This window comes from Populus trichocarpa, chromosome 4, assembly GCF_000002775.5.
Source record: "Populus trichocarpa isolate Nisqually-1 chromosome 4, P.trichocarpa_v4.1, whole genome shotgun sequence".
NCBI classification, from domain to species: Eukaryota; Viridiplantae; Streptophyta; class Magnoliopsida; order Malpighiales; family Salicaceae; genus Populus; species Populus trichocarpa.
In genome coordinates, this window is record NC_037288.2 from 16392636 (window position 1) to 16417030 (window position 24395).

The following is a 24395-nucleotide window of genomic DNA, read 5'->3' on the forward strand; positions in this document are numbered from 1 at the left end:
TGTTTTTCTAAATCAATTGTAAACTTTATCTTGTGGAATTAGGTTCAAGAAGTATCAAATAAAAAAAAAGAAGAAAAAAAAACAGATGAAAAAGAAAAAAAAAAGAAAAAGGGAAGGTGCTTTAATATGAAATACCATAACCTTTATGCATGATGGTCGCATGTCGTCTGTTTGGTGTGGGCCTATAGACCATCCAGACAGACCCATTTCACTACAATCGAAAATGCCGTCCATGAATTCCTCATCTAGAATTATAACGACAGGAACCCTTCTGGTGGGACCTGCTCTTATCTGTTTGATTTTAGTTCTTTGTATTTTCCTACACCTTTGACGTGAGAGCAAATTTTCAACGCTGGAAGTTTGACCTTTCTTAATCCAACCAGTCAATGGTTTGATTTTAATTGAGGAGACAGCAGGTTTCCCCACGAGTCCCCTGCTGGCGGTTTCCTTCTGAAAGCGTGTGGTTGATATTATGATAAATGATATTTTTTAAATATATATTTTTTATTTTTAATATTAATATATTAAAATTATAAAAAAATATTAAAAAATAATTTAATGTTTTTTTAAAAAAAAATTCAAATAGACTTTTAAAACACATTCAAAGACTAATTTAATGCTAATGTCAAACAGATTATAGGAATATAGACAAAAACTCGTCTAGAACATTGATGACTATTTCCAACAACAGAATCAATAAATGACACGAAGCATAAATATCTTAGGATCTTTCCTTTCCTCCGAATCTTGAAAGGAGTTTGCGAGACTTTGAGAATCTACAAAAATAATTGTTGGCCTTCCATTGAAAAATAAATAAATAAATTAGATACACAAAATGAATTTATTTTTAAAAAAAATTAAAAGAATTAAAATCTACCATATGAATAAAACATGAACTCCAAAGAATTTATAGTGCAAAATATTCTTTTTTAGTCATTTTTATACATTGGAAAGTTTTAAAAATTAATAAATATATATAGTTTTATTCATAATAATGTATATAGGAATAATTTTTATAATGGGTTGATGAATATTTTACATAAAACAAAACAAAGAATATAGCTCGGGATTTATACTGGGTGAGTTGTGTATTCAATATCGTACTAGAAAACTTTTAAGGGTATATTTAGTATTATGGTAACTTATATTTTTACGGAGAAAAAAGTACTTGGTTATTAAAAAATTTTGTTTTTAAAAGCATTTCACATTTTATTTTTGCCTATTTTTTACTCAGGAAAACATGTTTATTTTTATTTATTTTACATATAAAAATTTATCTCATAGTAATTTTAACTAAATATATTTTTAACAACCACAACTAATAATATTTTTAAAATACATATATTTTTAAATTATAAACACGAAACTATCTCGATATTAATTACACACTAAGGCCTCGAATCCAAACTTAAACTTACGAGAGTGGGTACACGGCAGCGACCTCTGTTCTGTGTTTCAGTGCCAAAGCCACGAACAGTAGGCCGCGTGTATCTGTCATCCGTGACATAACCAACTACGTCACTTGAAAAAAAGCCCCTTCTTTGTCACCAAAACAACCCTCCAAAATATCCCCAGGTGCCATAATTGCTTTCAAAGCCCGCGTGTACTAAGTGTTCCAGCTGGTTTGCCATGTCACCACCCCCATCGTATATGTACTCCTCCGCTCTCTTTCTTTCTCCAAAAACAAAAAAAAAACACAAACTTGCAGCAGAGCAGAAGACCAAACCAGGAGAAAACATTTGACCCCGCAAACAGAAGTACGAAGCAATTTCTAGAATGCAAAGACCCTCGAAGAGATCCAAAATAGGCGAAGCTCCGGCAGCGACCCTCTTTTCACCGCCGGGAATTTCACCGATGAGATTGACCCAAGATCAGGAGTCGGCTGTAATGGTTGCTGCTCTCAGGAACGTAGTTTCTGGCACCAGCTCAACTGATTTTTCAAGGGAGTTCAATAGTCTTAATGTGCCGATCACCACTTCATATTCACAATTTGGAAGTAGAAGCAGTAACGGGAATGGTTTTTGCATCTCAATATGGCCTCCATCGTCGGATCTTGACATGTGTGCTGTTTGCAAGATCAAAGGCTGTTTAGGATGCAACTTTTTCCCGCCAAATCAAGAAGATAAAAAAGACGACAAGAAAGGGAAAAGAAAGAGAGTAAAGAAAAATTACAGAGGTGTAAGGCAACGGCCATGGGGGAAATGGGCGGCAGAAATAAGAGATCCGCGGCGGGCTGCAAGGGTTTGGTTAGGGACGTTCAGCACAGCGGAGGAGGCGGCAAGGGCCTATGACAAGGCAGCCATTGATTTTAGAGGGCCAAGAGCTAAGCTCAATTTTCCATTCCCTGACAGTGGTATTTCTAGTTTCGAAGAGAGTAAAGAAAAGCAAGAAGAACAAGCAAAGCAGCAAGAAATAAGCGAGAAGAAAAGTGGATTTGAAGCGGAAATGGGGAAAGAGAGTGAGTTCTGGGATAAGATCGGGGATGATGAGATACATGAATGGATGATGATGATGTTGGATTTTAGCAATGGGGATTCTTCAGATTCTACTGGCACTGAAAGTGCTGCTACTATCGGGATTTGATTACTTTTTCCTAGTTTCTTGATTTTAATTTTAGTTTCCTAAGAATGGTAATTGTAAGAAAATTCTTTTTGTTCTTTTGTTTTTTCAAGAAAGAATCCTCAAGTAGTTGGTCACAGAGCGTTAACTTGTACAACTCTTGCCATACAATTTATAATGAAGTATTGTACTAATTTCTTGCTCTTAGCAGCACAGAGAATTGATGAGACAAACAGTTCTTCTGTAGACACGAGTCCCTCTGTTTTTATGTCCTGTTCCCCCTCTGCGAAAATCTAGAATGCAACAGGGACCCACGTCAGGTATAAATTAACAGTAAATCTCACGCGATGAAAAAGGCGACCGTGGCCCTGTGGGCTCCACCCAGCTGAAGCGATAATATCATAGTACTGCTTGTACAAGCATCGACTAAACTACATATCATCACGTGGGTTTTCTCCGTGGACGAGAAATCAATTTTTTTTTAGTTTAACATGGGTGTCCGGATCAGCTTGCGCGTATCTCGACTAATCCTACGGGCCGTGAAGTTAACGACCATGTAAGCCTCCAGTGGCCATCATATGAGCAACCACAGGACTCGAACCTGAGATTACAGAGGGAGCAAATCTCTTGTTCCCAAACTCTTACTACTGGGCCACCATCTAGATGGTTATCAATTTTAAACCATGTTGAACATGCCCTTATATATCATCACGTGTGAATATGAAGTAAAAAACAAGAAATAAAAGATGAGCAAACTGAAAAGAAGAGAAAGATAGTGGCGAGGATAAGAATATGCACAGCGTCAGGGGGAGATTAAATTAAGTTTTTAAATGGTTGATATGGTGGGAATTACTCGGTTTGGACAGTCTGTGGAAGCACTCGGGTCCTGCCAATAAATAATTGAGTTCTCATATAAGCACGTGGTTAAAATGGTAAGTGAACAGCACTGTGGGTCCAGAGGGGTGATTGTGGCAAAAGAATTTAATCTTAGATCCTGTCTCCTCTCGTCCATTGTGGGCTAGTGGGTGTTTTTTTTTAATTAAGTTGCGGTAAACAATCACTCTCGTGAGTAGATTAATTAAGAAATAATTAACGTTATATTTATTTTTATATTTTAAAAATGTTTTTTAAAAAAATTAAAATTTTTTATTTTAAATTAATATTTTTTAGTGTTTTTAAATCATTTTAATATGCTAATATTAAAAATAATTTTTTAAAATAAAAAAATATTATTTTAATATATTTTCAAATAAAAAATACTTTAAAAAATACCTACAACAACATTCTTAAACACTCTTTGAAAAAGCTACTAGACTTCCTTTCCTTGTGAAACGAATAACTATCAAAGTGTGCAGATTCTATAACTCTCAAAGCGTGTAGATTCTTTCTGTTTGGTATTGTGGTTGCTTTTGTAGTTGTGGTTTAAAAAAAACAGTTTAATAAAAAGTGTTTTTTGTGAGGTTCGTTTTAAAATTTGATGTGTTTGGTTAAAACTGCAGTTGAAAAAAAATAATTTCTTGTATTTGGTTAATATGCTTTTTATATGAGGTTTAATTGTAAAATTACCTAAAAAAACATACATCTATATTTATATTCAAAGCCTTTCACTATCCGGGCTTTTCTTGTCTGCATTTCCTTTTCGCCATGGCTCCTACAGCTTCGATGCTCCTACTTCCCTACCATAATAAATCTTCGTCTCCACCATCTCCTTTGTCTTCAACACCCTCACCGGCAAGACAAACCAATCTTTAAAGGAAGATCTCGGGGCAAAGAGTCTTTCATGGTTGGTCCTTCCTCGCCCGCTAATGATTCTGACAAGGTAAAGAGGTTTAAAGAAGCGCTTGAACGTAGCTTTTGGTGCTAGGATGACTTTATGGTTTTGCGGTCCTTCCATTTTCTTCTTTATTTTCAATAATTGTAAAAACTCTAGTTTGGGGTGGTTGTGAGGCAAAAGGGTCCAGTATTTGTACATGTAATGCCAGGCATCATGTGATGAAAACTGCTTGTATATATATTTGCAATTGCTTTGGATGGATTTTACTTTGATCAAACAAAGGGGAAGGGTATAAAGCTGTTAGCTCGGGCAAGAAAAGTTTTTTGTTACAAGAAAAAAAGTGTCGGTAAAAGGAGAGCACGGAGTGAAAAGCAGGTGTGAATTGCTTTTCACAAACTGAGGTCCAACCTCAGTTTTTGAGTGGGGTCTATGTCAAATAAAAGTGTGGTTCGAAATTACCAAACACCTCAGTCCTGCTTTTATTGTCAATGGCAGCCGTAGCCACAGTGTCAAACGGGCACAATATTACAATGATGTACCTGAGGCGTACACGTGCACGGAGAACCGGTCCATCTTCATCACCACGTGTTACTAAATGGCTTGTATGACCTGCCTGCCCGCACGGGCTGATATCAAGTGAATATTTTTCGCAACGGTAAATCACGGAGGAAGTGTTGGTTACCGTAATGAGATAAAATTAATAGATACAGAAACATTAATTTTGTCTAATATATTACTATTAGACATAATTTTATCTTCATTTTCTTTATATCTTTATCTCTACTAAAAAAAAATATTTCTTCCTAACAATAGACATGGCTTAAATAAATTAGACATGATAGTATATGAAATGCCTGTAATTTATAAAATTTTCTTATTTGAGTATATTTTTTTTTTAGCATGGTACTTGTTGTCCTCGTAAAATTCTATCAATGAAATACCCAGCTAGTTTTGTTGTAATGCTAACATGGTAATTCACTCTCTCTCATGTGAGTCGAAGTTAATATTATTTTATTATTTTATATCTTTTAAGGATAACGACATGACATGTACTCTTACTTTATAATTTTTCTATTTGTGTGCACGTATTTTTTTTTTTTAATGTTTGAGTGATTGTACTAAAAAAAATTAATCAACTAAGTACCTTAATTAGTTTTTGTTATAGATATGTTCGTGTGATATTTTTTTTATCAAATGGGCTTAAGTATTAGAAATTAACAAGCATAAAAGAAAAATCCTTGAGTAATTTTGCATAATTTCTATGTCATATCCTAATATAACTCAAGGACAATTTTGAAATGAAAAATATAATTTTAATTATCAATTTAAATAGAAAAATATTAAAAAATATATTGAATAATTAGATACTACACAATGATATAATAAACAAATTTAGAAATATGGAAAGAGAAAACTTGTCCAATTATATAAAAATATATAAACCTACTTGTGTTGAAGACAACAAACATATTTGATAATTATAGCAAAAAATTATAAAAACACTTCATCGATCAAAATTTACAAGTACAAGTATTGAAATAGAAAAAAAATCATAAATATAATTTTTCTTAAAAAAAAAATAATATTATCCTGGACTCACTTAACAAAGAATTTAATGCTATATATATAAATATTCTAATAATAAAATTATTTATTAAATTTTTATAAATAGAAGTAATTAAATAAAAGAAAAATCAATGAAGATACTCAAGTGAAAAAAACCATAAACTACATAAACTTCATGTATTGATGATGTCCCAAGAAAAATCCAAGTAGCTTAGTAGCAATGTTTATATGTTGGATAATTTATTAATTTCTTAACTCTAATAAACTGATTCATTTTTTCTAATTAGGGTGGTTGATGCTTGGTAATCCAATGTTGTCGGAGACTGGTACCTGTAAAATATTTCATTTGATAAATCTTGGGACTCTCAAATGTTTAATTGAATATTTTTTTAGAGAGAGTGCAATTATATTTTAAAGAGAGATGTTCTGAAAATATGTATGCAGTAGATAGTAGAGATTGTGAACATGAATGATTTATGAGTATTTATAGCTTATGAGTCTAGTTTTTTTTGTAAAGAGAAGGCGTTAGAATGTAATTTTGCCTTGACAGTATTAATGAAAGATCAATATCCCTTACACAAGTATTAATGAGAGATAAATATCTCGCATACAAACATTAATGCAATAGTAATATAATAGATCATTGAGAGATTTTTTTATATTACCTCTTACATAAGATTAATGTTGATGAAAATACAGTAGGTTTTAAAAAAAATTTATACATTATTCTTTACATAACATTAATATTAATAGAAATATAACATATATCTTTTGTAAAAATTTTATACATCTAAAAAAAATATAAGAGGTAAGAAGAGTATAACGTAAAATATAGTTGAACATGTATGAAAACTGAGATTTTCTTCCGGGCAAAGCTCTTGAAAAAAAGGTTATTCCCTAAAACAGAGTCCATGGAAGCTGGGTTTTTTTCCATCTACTGATCCCATAAAGATCGAGTCCAGAGTCCAGACATCTTGTCTGAAAACCTTGAGTTTTTGAACTTTCTTAGTCGCAGGTCACTTACAAGCGTGCATATTAGATTGGCTTTATTCGTAAAACTCATAATTCGATAAAGAAAATAGATAAAAAAAACCATGTAATGTTACCCGTTTCCATGATAAAAAGGAATTGATCACAAATCGCCGTTAAAATCCATGCCCCACGTTTAGGAGACGAGACAGGCACACAGGCTACCCAATTGGGAGACAGCTAAAAACGTTACTAATCACTAAAACAACTTTTACGCTGTCATGCCTTGTAGATTAAGTTTATTTTTACATTTTAAAAATGTTTTTAAAAAAATTTAAAATTTTATTTATTTATTTTTATTTTAAATTAATATTTTTTTTAATTTTTTAAGATTATTTTGATATGCTGATATCAAAAATAATTTTTTAAAAATAAAAAAAATATTATTTTAATATATTTTCAAGTAAAAAACATTTTGAAAAACAACTGCAACCACACTCTCAAACCGGCTAAGCCTAGAGTTTTTATTTTTTTTAACAGCGCTGAAAATAATAATAATAATAACAAAAAAAACTTGATTTATTTTTTGAAAAATAACACTTTTGTTAGTTATATTAATCTAAATAGCTTAATCTATTAAAATGAAGAGAAAAAAACGGGTAAGAATTACGCTACTTCCATCAACATAATTCTTGAAAAAAAATTAAGAAGTCGTAATTTATAAACAAGATTTAAAGGGTTGTATTAATATCACAATTTGCAAGAAACCCTCTGCCATGCTTTCATTCACCTAAAGAAATAAACTATTCACAAAACTAACGGTGAGAAAAAGGTAAAGATTCACACGAGATACAAGCAGAAGCCACACTCAGATAGAAGATGGGGAAAATGAAACAAACTGAACTGAAAATAGCAGAAGTGAGCTGCACAAGAGGAAAAGAACAGCCAAATAGACAAAGATGGTTCATTTTCAGCCGCGTGATCGTTTGCCAGAAAGGCTGATAGAGCTGACTTTCATTGGGGTTGCCACCACAAGTGGAGCTTCCGGAGAGCCACTAACAGCATACTTGTCATGCATGAAACGGCTTTCTACAATAGACTCGTCCTTCAGCACAGTCTTATAACAATAACAGCTCTTGAGACCTTGCTGATTCCGGTAGCAGTCATGAGCGCTGTTCTTCACACGCTGGAAGTCCCATATCACGCTGAATTTGCCCACTGTTGCGACGAGGTGACGCTCTTGTTTACCATTCTCAGTGACCTGAAAGATAACATCAAATATGGGAAAAACACAAAAACCAATCGACTAAATTCATATCAGGCATAACAGAATTGCAAGAACCCAACTCAAGACTATCAACGGTTAACACTTGTAGATTCATGTTAGGATGTAGACGCATTTCTCCACTTGAGTACACAGATAACATTAAGATAATCACATTCATATGAATGTACAAAGAGTTCACATGGTAAACAAGTTTAACATTTCATGAATTAATCAACCTCATCTTGATCCAATTACTTCAAGAAAACACGTTTACAAGAAAGAAGAGCACTTTAACCTAATCACTGCATCATGAATATCGTGGTTTCCTGCATGATAATTAACATGGCCACTTATGAAACTCTTGTCAATCATATTTGCTAAGACATGAAACTGCCTAGGACATTTGATAGCATCAGCAAGTTTGTGTGGATCTATTCTCAGAAAGAAATTGATAATATTCCCATAGAGGTTGAAGTGTTAACTCTACTGGGAGTGTTGACAATTCCAAAATGATTTTAACCTATGCATCACAATGGGTGACTGCATAGCCACCAAGATGACTAAAAGGGTGTTTCAAGTCGAGTTTTAATCTGTTTTTCATTAAAATTTTAAATTTATTTTTGCTTCAAATTAATCTTTTTTAGTGTTTTTGGATCGTTTTGATATATTGATATTAAAAATAAATTTAAATAACTTTAACCTAGAAGAGCATATAAATTTAAGATGGTCTTATGGGTGGTTCTTGCTGTTTCAGAGATTTCAGCTAGAAAACAGAGTGCACGAAGCATAACTTTGGTGAGGGTCTTATTTACGGCGCAATAAATGCATTCCACGATTGAACACGATTGCTGCATATTAATTAACAGCAGGGAACATGTGTAGATTAACAGTAACTAGAGCATAGCAATCAACAAAAAAGGCATATATACGCAATAACTAAAACATACTGCAAAAGCATGTACAATTATGTGTTCTTACCCATGAGAAATGGCCACCATGAAATTTATTACTCGCACCAGCCATATGAGAATCCAAAGGAGTTAGCTTCAACAATCTTGGAGCTGGTATCTTATTTCCCATTCGACCACTAAAACCAGTCTTAGTCTTTCCATCCTTGTCTGTAAACAGAGTGCAAATGAGGATTAAATATGTGTCAGTTGTCCCCAACACCCATTTCCCATCATATGTAACATCCACATGAGTGATTGGCGAACCAAGCCCTGGAAAAGCTGTCTTAGCCTGCCTCATTGATGTCCTGGAATACAACCTAATCTTCCCATCACGCGATCCGACAACTATCGACCCATCACCCGCACTAGCAAAGCACTGAAAATTAGTCCCTCTAGAAAACTGGTGCCCCTGAGTCCAATTCAAAACAGGTGAATCGCCACCCTTAACAACATCCTGCACTATCCCTCTCTTATCCCTCATGTCCCATTGACACAACCTATTATCATCCAACCCCAAAAACGTACTCTCAGACGGATCCAATTGCGACCCTTTAGTATCATTTGTTATATCCCTCATGGTTATATCAGTCCCATCTTTCTCAAACTTCCACTCAGTCACGATCTTCCCCGTGTCAATATCAAGCTGTTTAATCCCAGTAGAATGTGGCTTCCCTTCCTTGAATGGACTTGTTAACATCATATTTGTCTCCGCCTTCATTAACATTGCCTTCTTTGGCGTAGACTGCTCCAAACTAGACCCTCCACTCCTATTACTATCAAACTTCACACAAATACCCTTCCCATGAATCCCTTTACTATAATTCCTGAAAACTTGAACCCCCAAATCATTAACCAAAAAACTATTATCTAAAGCACCTAAACTCAAACTTTGCACATCCCCATTCGCCGCTTCCTCAAACTCCTCCAATAAATCCTGATCAACACGCACTGGCTGCTTACCACTCTTACTATCCTCCTCCTCCACCGCATCTTCCCACATCGAATCGTCAGCTATTTCATGCTTAAACCACCCGATAAAGTCCTTAGAATAAATTTTCAACTTATTTTCTTCAGTGGCACTAAGCCCATGAACATTTTCAAACAAACAATCTTGAAATAAACTAACAAACTTTCTATACTCTTCATCACTAAAAAACTTCAAAGCCCACACACCCTTATTGACAAAATCGACTCTCCTTTGGTCACCAAACATTTTCAATTGCATTTCCATAGAAACCCTAGCTTTCACTCTAGACCCCACTTTCAGAACCCAAAAAGAATCACCATCTCCTCGACTTTCATCATGATCAGAATCGGAATCATCAGGGCCGTTGTTTTTTATGAATTTATAAGAAGTGCGTTTGTCAGAGAGGACCCATTTAGCATTTGGCGTGTTGCCACCGATATGAAGGTAGAGCTTGACGGGGTTGATGGTAGTTTGGGAATTTGGAGGGTATTTGAGTTTGAGGGATTTGAGCTTGGAATCGATTTCATCGAGGGTTTTCTTTGACGAGGAAGTGGCTTGTGGGGTTTCCTGGCGTTCTACGTAGTCGTAAATGGGTTCTTCTTCGTCAGATTGGTATTCTGAATCTGTGTCTGACGATAAGTCTTGGCCTTCACGGCTGCGATAGGTACCCATTTCTTGCGGTTCTTAAATTCTTGGGATCTGTGAATATGGAAAAAGAGATTGGATTTGGAATAGTTGGGAGGAGAAAATGGATATGGAATTTTCAGTGTTGTGGGAGTTTGTTGCGCTGATCTGCTGGAGCAGTTGTGGGCATTTTATAGAAGACCAAGGAATCGAATGCAGTGGGAACAAAATTCAAGACATCAAATTTCAATACTAGATAAATTCCATGTGTTATAACTTCATTAATAGAAGATCTAAAATTGTTTTTAATTAAAAATAAAAGGATTGATTCGGTGTATAGAACTCGTCCACCGGAATATACAAAATCGAAAAACCAGTCGCTATTGATTTTTTTCTGATGATCTCTACCAAACTAACGAAGGCTAGGCAACCGTGAATGCACACAATTACGCGGGGTATAAAAGATGCTCCAAATTTAATTTTAAATAATGTAGCTGAACTAGTAATGTTTTATATTTATTTTTTAGAAGTTATTTGTTATTATAAATATTAGGTTTATTGAAAGATTATTTAATTATTAATTTTAAAATTTTATAAAATTAGTTGAATTACACGTAAATTATCTTAAAGAAAATTATAAATATATTTAGAACATCATAGCAAAAATGTCTTTTTGTGTTGCATGAGGGATAAATTGGATAATTGGTATCTAAAAAATTAAAAAATAATAATGAATTAATAACATGTTAACAATTTTTTGGTGAGAGGGATAAATTGAATAATTAGTATCTAAAAAATTAAAAAATAATAATGAATTAATAACACATTAACAATTTTTTTTTTTTGTTGATAAAATAGCATCGTTTTGGATATCAACTATGATATTTTATTATTGTTGTGGTTGAATACAAAACACAATTATGCTACAATGTAATTTATGTTGTAGTTGAGAAAACCGGAACATCAATTAACTGTGAACTTGCTTTAGGTTAGTTATTATATAAAAGGACAGAAAATGCCATGCTTTCTTTTATCAAAGTTACAGTAAGTTAATCATCTAGGTGGTGGTTCAGTGATAAGAGTTTGGGATCAAGAGGTTTGCTTCCTCTGTGGTCTCAGGTTCGAGCCTTGTGGTTGCTCATATGATGGTCACTGGAGGCTTACATGGTCGTTAACTTCAGGGCCCGTGGGATTAGTCGAGGTGCGCATAAGCTGGTCCGAACATCCATGTTAAACTAAAAAAAAAGTTTACGGTAAGGTTTGAACGCCAACTTTCTCTTTGTTTGGGAGATAGTGAATCATTTCCCGGTCATTCTTATAGATGTTTGAAGCTCAGATACCAGAGAAGTCACAAGGCAAGGCCATGAGGAGGCTAGGAAAAGTGGGTCCGACGAGGAAGGCACAATGGTCGGTGGTGAAGTCCCATGAGGCTAGGCAAGACCATGGTTTGAGGGGCTAAGAGAGGCTACAGGTTTTGATAACACCATGGGTTTTTTTATCTTCTTCTTTGATAAAGTGGGTCCGACGAGGGAAGGCACAAGGGTCAGTAAATAAATAATAAGCAATAGCCGTGTCTTTTTAAGTGTAACAATGTTTAATTTTTATTTTTTTTTAAATAAGGCAATTATTTTATTGTGTTTTTATTGTATTTAAAAATAATAATAATTAATAAATATCACTTAAAAAAAGTGTGATTTGATAAAAATATATTATTTTACTAAAAAAATTTTAAATATATTATTCGGCCAAAATTTTTAAATTAATAAACTGATTTAAACAAATATTCCACGTGGTGTAAGACCACCGGCTATCGCCAGTTACACTTTAGCGTCGAACTAACAACGTCCACAGTTTACTTCGTATGCAGCGAGTATCTTATAAAGGCTGCCACGTATTGTCCCCGTGTTTGGATTGTGTTATAAGAGGAACTTTAAATGCGGTTAAAGATATATCCTATCAGTCATTGATATTTTCATCGCTAGCACTCGTCCTCCTCCTTAATTCTTGAGATGAGAAAATAAACTAAAAACAAAATTCAATTTCAATAGTTAAAAAAAGCCACCTCACTCCTGGATGATTTTTCTATATTCTTTCTATTTTCGAGAAATACATATATTTTAAATTCAAGATAGGCCGATCTTTGATCCTAGACCTCCATTAATTTGAACCGAAGTCTTATGCAAGAGTTGATCTTTTATCCTTAAAAAAAAGAGTTCATGACTGAGAATTTTGAAATGCCTAGGTTCCAAATCAGGAACTTAAAGATGCTGCTGCCCACCTGCGCACCAATTCCCACAAAAATTTCAACTATGAATTCAAGGCAGCCACACAGCTAAAAAGTTTACGGTAAATCTACAACTACATATGAATACATGGTAGCCTGTCTTTCTTATAAGGCATCGCGTGCAGCTACCCGGCAGGTAATAGCATCTGCAAGAGAGGATAGCCCTGCTTCCAAGCCCGAAATTTTGTAGTGCTGACGAACATATCAAACAAAGTTAGAAGAAGTATCAACACAAAGCTAACCACATAACTAGTGTTATATTGCCAAATATGATCACTCCCAACTAACCTTCTGTATTTGCGCTTGGTTTGCTCTCCCTTCCAGCTCCTCTAATTCGATTTCTTTTCCATTGATAAGTTTCTCAACAGCTTTCATCTATAATAGAGTTCGAGCACAACATAACGGTTGATGTCCTTTGAGTTAGCAATGAAATATATAGGCTGAGACTGCAACATTTATATGAAATCCTCACCTCATCTGGAGAAGCATTGAAACGAGCTGCCAGGATGTATGTGGTGCTATCAGAGATTCCACATCTTTTCAAGGATTCTGTAATCTAGGGATAAAAAAGAATAAAGGTTAAGTTTTAAACAAAAGAAACTTGAGCAGTCAACAAGCAGTGAAAGGGGTTCATTACATGCTTAGATCCTGAGTAATTATAAACTAGCTCAGAATGAAGAGTACGCGTGGTCAATGAATCCCGGGACTTGGCTATAAGAGTCTTATGTGCTGCTGCCAGAAGAGGGAAAACATCTGGTATCTGTCACAGAAATTAATGGATGCAACATTAAAATGAACCAGATCAAAGTGCACCTGGAAGGCTGAACTACAAAAAAAGAGATACGGAAAGGGAACAAGAGACTCAAATGGTTTTGGTTTTTCTGTAAGAAACATACAAGTGATGCATTGAGAAATGCAACTTCTGGTTCTAGCTTTCCAGCTTGCATAGAATCTAGAAGTTCCCTGCAAGATAACAAGTATTAGGAGCCTAAAGGCACATAAAAGCTTGATATTTCTCAGAAGCAAGTAGATCACAGCTGATTCAATAAAATGCTCCAAATTTAAATTGAAGAATTTTCTATTATGAAGCCTGATACTCTGATAGGATGACCATTTCTTTAATTTAGCGCAGAAAATTTATCCTTATTATTATGCTAAATCTCAGTTCTCTTTCATGCATTTGCTCAAAGCAATGCTTTTGAGCAATCCACTGAAACATTTTTTTCCACAGAAGAAACAAGGTCAAAGAGCTGCTTTGGCAGTTCATCTCAAAGCATAACCAATGGTTGGCAATATCTAAGAGGACTTCATGAAACTTCTGTTGCAAGTTGCCGTAAAATGATTGTGATGCAAATATCTAATCACAAGAAAGAAGTCGAATACAAGGCTTATAGATTCTTGTTCATTGCCATTATAAAAGGTATTGGATGGTAATCACTGATAGGCATTTTGAAACCACATCTGATGGGAAAATTAGATTAGATACATCTGACAAGACAGTGGTATTTATATTAATTGGTGAAAGTCACTAAAGATGAGAAATCTTGGTGACAGAACACTACATGCACACTCAAAGTTGCAGTGTTCGGTTCTCGTGAGTCAGGACCCAGTAAAGGATTCAAATTTGGTATCCGGGTCTCAGCTAATGAACTGTGATTTATATGTAATAACTGGTCCAGCTTAATACTTACCATATTTCACTGACAGTCCAATTTAAAGAATCAGATTCAGTTAGCTTCTAGCTACGCAATTATCAACATTCCCGCATCTCCCAACGTTTAACATGTTAAGCTAGCACTTAAACTAAACTAATATCAATCTGTAATATCTGAATAGCACTAGACGGGAAATTTCATTGTCTAGAGACCCTAACGAACAGAATGAAATGACCCACAGAAATACCAGCTTTTACATAAACACCTGATTAATATATCTGCCTAAATATAAAGCCTGCTATAAAAATTAATAAGCAACAAGAACCAAAAATTGATGCTTCACAAGATCCCATTTTTCCTATTTTTCCTCTGCTAATACCAAAAAACAAAGAAACCAACTAAACATAAGCTCATTTTTCTTTATATTTTTTGGAACCATATGCCTTAATTGGCATAAAAATTGAGTCTTTACTCCATGTTTCTACCAAAGAAATGACTTCTTCCTTAACATCCCAAGAGCAAAAACCTTCAAACACCAAATCATAATTCCCACCAAACCCAACTACTTCCCAAATTCCATCCCCCATCACTATTTGCAAGTTCACCAACTAAAGCAAAGTGCAAAAATAACAAGTGAAAAGAACAATACATTCTATTTTTGTAAAACTAGTGAAAACAAGAAATAAATAAAAAAACAAATAAGAAGAAATTACTTGGAGTTGGTGACATCAGTGAAAAGAGAGAGAGAAAGGATGTTGCTGCCATTGATGTCAAAAGCCTTCATTGTTGTTTGCTACACGAGAGAGCTAGGCGCAGATGGCGGCTGTATCAGAAAGAAAAGAAATTTGTGGTCGGGGATTTTCTGGGGGTATAAATAGAACTGGGCCGATTCGGAGCCGGCCCAAGCACTTGTGGGGACCCAAAAAAGAGGACCGCGCCAGGTAGGGGTCGAACCTACGACTTTCTGCTTAGGAAACAGACGCTCTATCCACTGAGCTACAGGCGCTTAGCTGATAAGTTTGTGTCATACATAAAGAAAACACAAATCCGAGTTGATTGTGCCGGCGGACTGCATACCGGAAAAAAAAAGCCACATCGAGGAGTTGAGTTACCTGGTCAAGCACGTCCATTCAATCTCATTTTTCCATTTCTATCTTCAAGCACAGCCTTGGACGTGTCCCGTTTGGAATTGGAAACATGCCATGCCCTGGGGAAAATTAAACGAAACCTCCCCATTTTCCTTTCTTTCTGGTTCCCTTTCCCTGACCCCACAATGTCCCTCTCCATCCTCCTCCCATGCCTTGTTAGCATCCCTCTCTCCGTTCATTCACTTCCTGCCCCTTTTTTATGTCTTTCTACTCTGTCTTCAATTTGTTTTTTCTTTGCTGTATATACATGATATAGTCGAACATTTTATGCATGATTATTGCTTTGGTTCGTGACGAACTTATAACGCAGGATTTCTTTTAGATTTTGGTGCATCCGAGGACATAACTCAAGGCAATCTCAAATACATTCCGGACAAAGCTTTCATATCTGTTAGAAACACTCAGCCATCAGAACTCCAAATTTATTGCCTGTATTGTCCACATTGCGATACTTCCCTTATACCTTAGCAAAAAAATATTGCTGTGTACTTCTTATGATTAAAGAGGAAAATATTTACCGAAGATTATTGATGATGTTTGAAATTTAATATGTTCAGGAATAAGGTTTTTAGTGTTTTCCTTCTTCATAGTTCACAAAGTTGATGGTTGATGGTTGGTGATAAAATACCTAACACTTGTAAAACAATTATTTTTTATGGGGTTTAAGAATCTTTTGATGATAAAATCAGTGAGTTTTAAGAATGAATCGCTATAAATAAGAAAATAAACTTTAAATTCTAAGAACAACAGTGTTTGTTCTTGTTTTTTTATAATAAATGTTGTGAGAATAAAAGTATAACTGCTTAGATAATAGAAATTATGAACCCTTTACCTGGATAGTTCAGGAGGTATATATAGACCCTGATGAGTGTCTTTTTCTCCTGGTAACATTAATAAAGAATAAATATCACTTACATAATATTAATGTTGATGAACATATAGTAAGCCCTTAGAAGATTTTTATACACCTAGGGGTATAAGATGATGATTATTTCATGTTAAAAGTTTTAAGAATAAAAAAATAAGACATCGTGACCCAACATGAGGCCTATAACGGTTGTCAATTTAATACCTACTTGGACTTGGAATGATGCTAACCCCAAGGGTGATGGGTATGACAGCTTGTTAGAACTATATGTATTTGAGCTCAACGCGTAGCTAGTCAGACCTATATATATCTGGGCTCAGCACATCGTTAAACCTAAAGATGATGGGTCTAACAACTTATCATATCCACATGTACTTGGGCTGAACACGTGGCTGAACACAATGATGTTAGGTCTGATAACTCGTCAAACCCATATGTATTTAGGCTCAACACGTGGCTGACCCCAAGGATGTTGGGTTTGGCACCTCACCAGACCCACATGTACTTGAGCTCAACATATGACCGAACTCAGTGATATTGGGTATGGTAACTCCACAAACTCACATGTACTTGGGCTTAGCACGGGAATGAGACTAATGATGTTAGGTCTGACATTTTGTCATACCCACATCTATGTGGAGTCAGCATGTAATTGATTCTAAGAATGTTGGGTTTGGCACCTCACATACCTTAAATGTACTTGGGCTCAACTCGTGACTGAACCCAATGATATTGGGTACGGCAGCTTGCTGAACCTACATGTTGGGCTCAGCATGTAAGTGAACTTAGAGATATTTAGTTTGGCAAATCATTATACCCATATGTAAATGGGCTTAGCACAGAGCTGAACCCAAGGATGTTGGGCCTGGAAAACTCATGTCATCTGGACTTAACATTCTACCCAGCCTAAGTATGTTAGGTTATCACCCTACCTTTGGCCCTTTTAAACATGAACTTAGGCAAAAACAAAATATATAAAATATGTTGATCCATTAGTATCCTCCAAGTCTTTGTGTATTGAATACGTAAATATTTGAAAAGTCATTAAATTTAAATCATGGGCAAGGCTTGGGTAGGCTGGATGAGCTTTTCTCTGTCTCGTTCTAGGTGGGCATGCTCTTTGACAAATTGCTTCAGATAACCCTTGACTATCAGTCTTTCAATCTATTTATTCAAAGTGAAGCAATCTTCTAAATCATGCCATTAATTCTTGTGGAACAAACAAAACTTCTCGTAGGTGTGTGTGTGTGTGTGTGAAGGCGACACCATAAGAGATGAATATTGAACAAAGTATTTTCTCTTGATGGTTGTAAAGACTTTTGTGAGGGTGATATTTAGGGGAGTTATTTATCTCCTCACGAGGTATTACATGCACTCCCTCATTGGCTTTTTCTGACATTTCTTGGAATTATTATCTTTGGTAGGAGAACGATTCCATTTGAAAGGTTTCTCATCCTCAACCTTTTGGTAGAAATGAGGAGACCCATACCTCAACATACTAGCTTCTTCTACCCATATGTGATTCTTCATGGCTTGTTTTACCTTCAACAAGCTTCTATCTAACAGAGCATACAAGTTCTTCCGCAGAGAATGTTCTTTCACTCCACTTATCAAAGCCTTTAAGGCTACTAGATCAATTGATTTCTTCACCTTGAACATTTCTTTATTGAACCTCTTTAAATATACCCTGGTGGATTCTTTTTCTAATTGAGTAACACCAAAGAGTTATGTGGAGCTTTTTTTATAGGTATTGTCGTGGGGTGCTCCGCGACATCATCGGCAATGACGAGCTTTTTATCGTGCCTCCTGAAGAAGTGTGTGGTTATTGTTGGGAAGAGAAATGTTTTAGGTTTAATCATAAAATTATGATGAAGGTTCAGGAATCGCCACCTAGTATTATGGTCACTAGGAATCTATGGTCTGCATGAGTCTGGTTAAAGGACTGGTTGTGCAAGGGGAAGACGCATCACCCCCAGCACACCCTATCTAAGATAAATTGCATTGTTGTTTGATTATTTTTCTAGGTTGGGTTTCTATTTATTATTTTTTTCTAAGTTCTAAGACAGATCTTCCTTCGTGAGAGAGTCTCTACCTTATCAAGTTTAATCCTAACCATTCTAAAATCTAAATTTTAGCATCGCATTTATTTTACACCATATATTTTTAATACATGAGGGTGTACTCTATCATGTAGTTTTATACCCCACATATATTAAAGTCTACATCTAAACCCTAAAAAGATTGGAAAGGGTTTTTTGATATTTTGGTCAAATCTTAATGGATAATCATAAACTGGTTATGATATCCATTTTGTTTTTACCTTTTAAAACATGAGAAAGATACAATTTTTTTTAAAAAATATGCTTAAAAAACATTTTAGGATTCGACCGTATGCATGAAAACAAAATATATTTTTTTGTCTTTTGAAAAAGGAAATTAATTTAAAAGTTTTGAGACTTTTTAAATTTTTTTAGAAATATTTCGGTTGAAACCGAGTATTTTAATACTAGATTTGTATCTTACAGTATAAAAATACAACTCAATATTAAACAAAATTGATAGAAAAACAAGCGAGAAAATAAAAAAAAATTTAAAAGGATTTTTGAATCTTTTAATATATTATTATATTATAATTAAATATATATTGAATATATATGGGATGGCTAGACACAGCCCAAGAAAAGGTGGGCCAATCTTGGCTCGATAATAGTTGGGCCGATCTCGGCCCAACATACTTTTTTAATTTTTTAGGGGTGGGTCGGACCCAGCCCAGACATTTAGGCTAGGCTGGAACGGGTTCATCCCACCCAAAATGTTAATTATTTGCAGAATTTGAACAATAGTTCACATTCTCCTTGCAACCAAAATGGTTGCAGAAGATGGAGACGGGCAGGAGAGAAGGCTACCGGAGGTAGTGGTCACGGTCATGATCAAGAGGTAGAGTTGATGGTTCAGGCAGCGTCGCTGTGAGGAAACGACGGTTGTTCTAGACGTAGAGACCGATTAGCGGTCGCGTTGGCGACGTGTGTTGGAGTTGTTGGCGGACAAGCTATTGGTGTCTTCGGTTGGTGGCTGGAATGACGGAGGGAGGGGGAGAGAGAGAGAGAGAGAGAAATGGCAGAAACCGAGGGTAGGGGCTGGTTTTTTGCCAACTTTGGATCCAATTTCCTTCATGATCAGGCCATGAAATCCACTCATATTTATAGGGGATAAAAGAGGGTAATCTTGTCTACACAGGGGGAAATTGTGGCCCTTGATTCAGTTGGGAGGATCTCAACCGTTGGTTCAAAGTAGGCATCATGAACTGTTAAATCTGACTGTTCAAGACTGCCTGAGGTGGCCACTTTAGGCTGACACCGGGGCCGTTGTGATGTCTTTCAGCTTGAACGGGTCGTGCCCAGGGATAGAGGGATGTGTGGTGATCATTTTGATTCAGGTGTTGTCAAATTTGGTGGATATATGAGGCATTAAATGCACCTAAAAAATAGCCACCCGGATAGCTTTTCAGGCAAAAATCTGTGAAGACAATGAACAATGACTCTAATTGATCCTAAATGTTTTACAAAATGTTTTACAAAAATCTGTGAAGACAATGAACAATGACAGTTCAAGACTCCTTTTTTTTTTACAAAACGATGTCGTTTTGGTGTTTTGAATTAAGGATTTTTTCAAACTTCAATTTAGTTTTTCAACTTTCAGATTTGTTTAATTGCACCCCTAATTGATCCTAAATGTTTGATTTAGTGCAATTTAAACCCTGTCGAACTTCAATTTGAACCCTGGATATACGCGTGTTTTTCAATATGGTCATTGGTCTCGGATTTATGCGATTTAACCTTTAACTAACCATTAAACTTTTAATTTTCTTTAATTTCACCCCTAATTTTTGTCAATTAAGCCGTTATAGTTCGACGCCTTTTGCAAAATGGTCATTGGCTATGAAATTTTTTAGTTTAACCCCTAATTAACCCCAAAACTTTCATTTTCTTGCGATTTTGCCCCTGATTTCAATCAATTAACTTGCTAAAAATTAAATTTGATCTCTTAAAATTGCAATCTTTCAATTAAGCCCAAATTGAGCTCCCAAACTTAATCTTTCACCAATTTAAGCCCCTAATAAAATTAATTTGACCCATTTAAAGTATAATTAAGTCCTTGCACTTAATTAAATCCTTCAACTAGACCCAAATTAATTCTTAAACATAATTAAAATTCAATTTGACCCATGATTAAATCAAAATGGCCTATTAAAAATTTAATTATGTCCTTGGACTTAATTTTTATTCAAATTCATCCAATAATCATTTAATCTGACCTTGAATTTGCATATTTTTTTTCTTCATTTTTGGGCATAATAGGGTACAATTAGGCCTCAAAATTCCTTCAAATTTACAGCTTGATTTTTATGTATTTTTTGGAATCCTCCCCTGTTTTCTTTCTTCACGTTGCCGGCTTTTATTTTATTTTTTTATTTTTATTTTTTAACAAAGTGAATTTTTTGAAATAACCTAAAATTGGGTTATGACAAGTATACTGGTGTTAAACCGTAACATAATATTAGCATAAAGGTCATTAAAACCTATGATAAAGCTTGAATCCAAATTGTTATACCATGCTTGTGCTGACCAAAGTTATAGAGAGGATCTTTCATATAACATCACCTTATTAGATGACCAACTCAAGATTTCTATGCATGTTTTGGACATGTTTTTGTGGATTGTCAAACCATCATAATTATTAAAAGTCATCTTTGTAGAGATGTACTTCTTAGGGATGAAGGTGTGCAATACTCGTCTAGATAAATATGATCCATTTATCTCATGAGGACTGCAAATCTCATCTTGAATGTATCAACCAGCCAAACTTTTCCCCGACCATTGTTTAATAAGCTCTAGAGAGCTGGAGAATTCTAGTGTGGAACAATAAGATTGATAGTTAACTTCTATCCTATGATGGCCAGAGGGATCACATCTAGAGTGACCACTTATTGGGAGAGCTTTACGTCGATGAGAATGATCTTTAGAGGGACTATGATATCATTGATGTGGAAAGCTCCCAAGCTTAAATATATTGTTTTAGGTGTTTTCAAGGTAAACAAACACCGAAATGTAACCTCCCTTATCATATGGAATATTTTGACACAAAAATCAACCATTTTTGTGGCAAATATTTTCCCCAACGACCACTTTCTCTCTCTAAATCAGAATCTGACAACTCTCTCTCTTTCTCAATAGAAAAATACTGAAAAAAAAGGAAAATGAAGTTAGGTAGCAAAATATATTTTTTTCAAATTCAATAGACTGATCACCTAATATCTAAAATTTTGGGGGGATTAAAATGAAAGTTTTAATGAAACTTTCAACCTAGCCCCTATATTACCCAAGATTTTCACTTCAGTCTCTTAGCTTTCAATTCAACCCTCCCTCTTAAAAACATATGCAACTGGGGGGCTAATTTGGGCTTAAACGGGTCAAATCACGTAAAATAAAAGTTCGAGGACCAAAGTGAAAATTACCAAAAAAAATGCACTGCTCCAATCCATAGTATATTGTGAGAGAGTACACAGTAATTCCAACACAGTAAAATGCTGATATCTTTTAGTTATAGTTAATTATAGTAGAAAGGAGAGATGAGTAAGGACTGTTGATTGTCGGTCTGAGCTGTGGAGGCTGACGGTTGCTAGTGGAAATCAAAAGTATTAGGTGAGAGGTTGAAGAAGAGGACATTTGATTTTTTTTTTAATTTAATGATAAAATTATAATATTTAATATATTATATATGGTTAATTTAGTTATTTCATTATATTTAATTTTTTTTTATTAATATAAATAGTAATTTTTCAAATTACAATAATCTTAATATAAATTAAACTACGAGAATATTTAAACAATGTTTGTTTAAGATCTTACATCTCATAAAAAACATAAAATATATGCTTTTGTATGCGGTGCACCTCAAAAATAAATATATTCTACATGATGATACTAAATATAATTTTTTTAAAATTTAAAATTTATCTTGATATATTAGCTAATTTTCCAGATAAATACTTATTTTATGTTTGTAATTTTTTCATTTAAATACTAGGAGAATTTTTATTAGGTCCAATGTTTCGAAGCTCTGTGCTTTCATGTATTAAAAATCATATATATTTTGTATTAATTGCCTGAAATTAATGTGAGTTTGCATTCAAAACAAAATCGTTGTTAAATATTATTTTTTAATAATCATATCAACTTAATTAATCACCATAAAAACAATTATAATTCATGTTTTTAGCCTTTTAACGAAAATAGTGTTTTTCTAAGAGCAATTTTTAATGTATAAAATACTCTATTAATTGTAAACCTAGATTAAAAAATAATAGTAAGAGCTCATCTTTAAAACAATTATCAAAACATTAACATATTGTAGGAACCTCGTTTATTTGGATTAATTGAAATCTATCTATATAAAAAAAATTCTAAAATAATTTTTGTGATGCACGGTTTCTTTGTTGATTACTATAATAATTTATGGCACCAAATTTTGTTGAACAACTTTGAAATAACTCATAATTATAATTTATACGGTGGCTCATTATATAAAGGTAATGCCCTATTACTAGAAGTTTTTTTTTTAATTAATGTGGGTGTCTGGGCCAGCTTGCGCGTGCCTCGACTAATCTCACGGGCCCTGAAGTTAACGACCATGTAAGTCTCAAGTGACCATCATATTAGCAACTACAAGGTTCGAACCTGAGACCACAAGGGGAGCAAACCCTTTGATCTCAAACTCTTACCACTGAGTCACCTACTAGATGATTATTATCATGAAACTTTGATTAAGATAGTGTTTGGTAAATTTTTTTTTCATATTTTAAAAATCCAATGATGCGAACCTCGTGATCACGCAACCCACATGCAAAAACATTAATTCCCAGAAAGCCAAGTAAATCAGGTTTGTTAGAAGTGTGACACAAAGATAACTTGTACCTAGGCACCAACACTATTGGAAACGGAAAACCCCCACCAAACGAATATTGATTCGCGAACGAGAAGTATAAGGATGACGCCACGAAGCCAGTTGTTCTTTGATAAGTCGTTTTCAGTTTTTTAAAGAACCATGGAAGGGAGATTATCTCACCAACAAACACACACAAAGTGCGACAAACAAGAAGTTTTATTAATCTGAATTGCGTAACTTACATGTCTGGTTATGCCTTTATTTATACTAACTTTAGACTTAAATAAACCCTAATGGACCCCCTTTAGGTGGACTTATATGAGGCTTACTTACAATTGACCCAAATAAGTAATAATAACCCAAAGACTAAGAAGAAAATAATAAAAATTCAAAAATTACTATCCTAAATATGCTAGAATCAGATTTGTCACCATTAAGAAGTCTCAAATAAACTAGAAAATTTGATCTGAATGTAGAATTAATTCTGAAGTCTTCTTTCCTTGTTGTAGCTAGGATGAATAAGGAATCCTTGTAAGAAAATGATTCTGAAACATTTATGAATCCTTACCACACTTGAAAACTATATTGCAGCTCATTACAGATCCTTGTAGAGCTAGGAGATTTCCAAAACAAGCTGCCACATCCCTTTTAGAAAAAGAATCCTAGCCAAATAGGAAGTCTACAAGTCAAAAGGAAGTAAATAACAAAATTCATACAACCTCTGTTGACCTATATTGAGATGCCTTCCCGAACTCCGATTGATCTGAAATTTTAACCCAAGGTAGGAAAACATGTCAAGAGACTCTACGTAAAATTTCA

At 34.5% G+C, this 24395-nt stretch overlaps 3 protein-coding genes and 1 non-coding gene across 4 annotated transcripts; 1 reads left to right on the forward strand and 3 right to left on the reverse strand.

Moving 5' to 3' along the window:
- Positions 1-1668: 1668 nt before the first annotated feature.
- LOC18097788 (ethylene-responsive transcription factor ERF109) lies at positions 1669-2805 on the forward strand. Its single transcript, XM_006384349.3, has one exon. It carries the CDS (start codon positions 1777-1779, stop codon positions 2581-2583), a length of 807 nt encoding a protein of 268 aa, XP_006384411.1. The 5' UTR covers positions 1669-1776; the 3' UTR covers positions 2584-2805.
- A 4780-nt stretch (positions 2806-7585) lies between these two features.
- On the reverse strand, positions 7586-10924 carry LOC18097789 (protein CYPRO4). The gene is made up of 2 exons (XM_006384350.3): positions 9114-10924; positions 7586-8129 (listed from the first exon to the last, which is right to left on the reverse strand). Exons 1-2 carry the CDS (start codon positions 10722-10724, stop codon positions 7839-7841), a joined length of 1902 nt encoding a protein of 633 aa, XP_006384412.2. The 5' UTR covers positions 10725-10924; the 3' UTR covers positions 7586-7838.
- A 1927-nt stretch (positions 10925-12851) lies between these two features.
- Positions 12852-15494, reverse strand: LOC18097790 (uncharacterized). Its single transcript, XM_006384351.3, has 6 exons — positions 15329-15494; positions 13857-13923; positions 13598-13720; positions 13433-13516; positions 13249-13335; positions 12852-13152 (listed from the first exon to the last, which is right to left on the reverse strand). The coding sequence occupies exons 1-6, from the start codon at positions 15397-15399 to the stop codon at positions 13066-13068; spliced, it is 519 nt and encodes a 172-aa protein (XP_006384413.1). The 5' UTR covers positions 15400-15494; the 3' UTR covers positions 12852-13065.
- A 54-nt stretch (positions 15495-15548) lies between these two features.
- On the reverse strand, positions 15549-15621 carry TRNAR-CCU (transfer RNA arginine (anticodon CCU)). Its single transcript has one exon. It is a non-coding gene; the product is annotated as a tRNA-Arg (tRNA).
- Positions 15622-24395: the final 8774 nt, after the last annotated feature.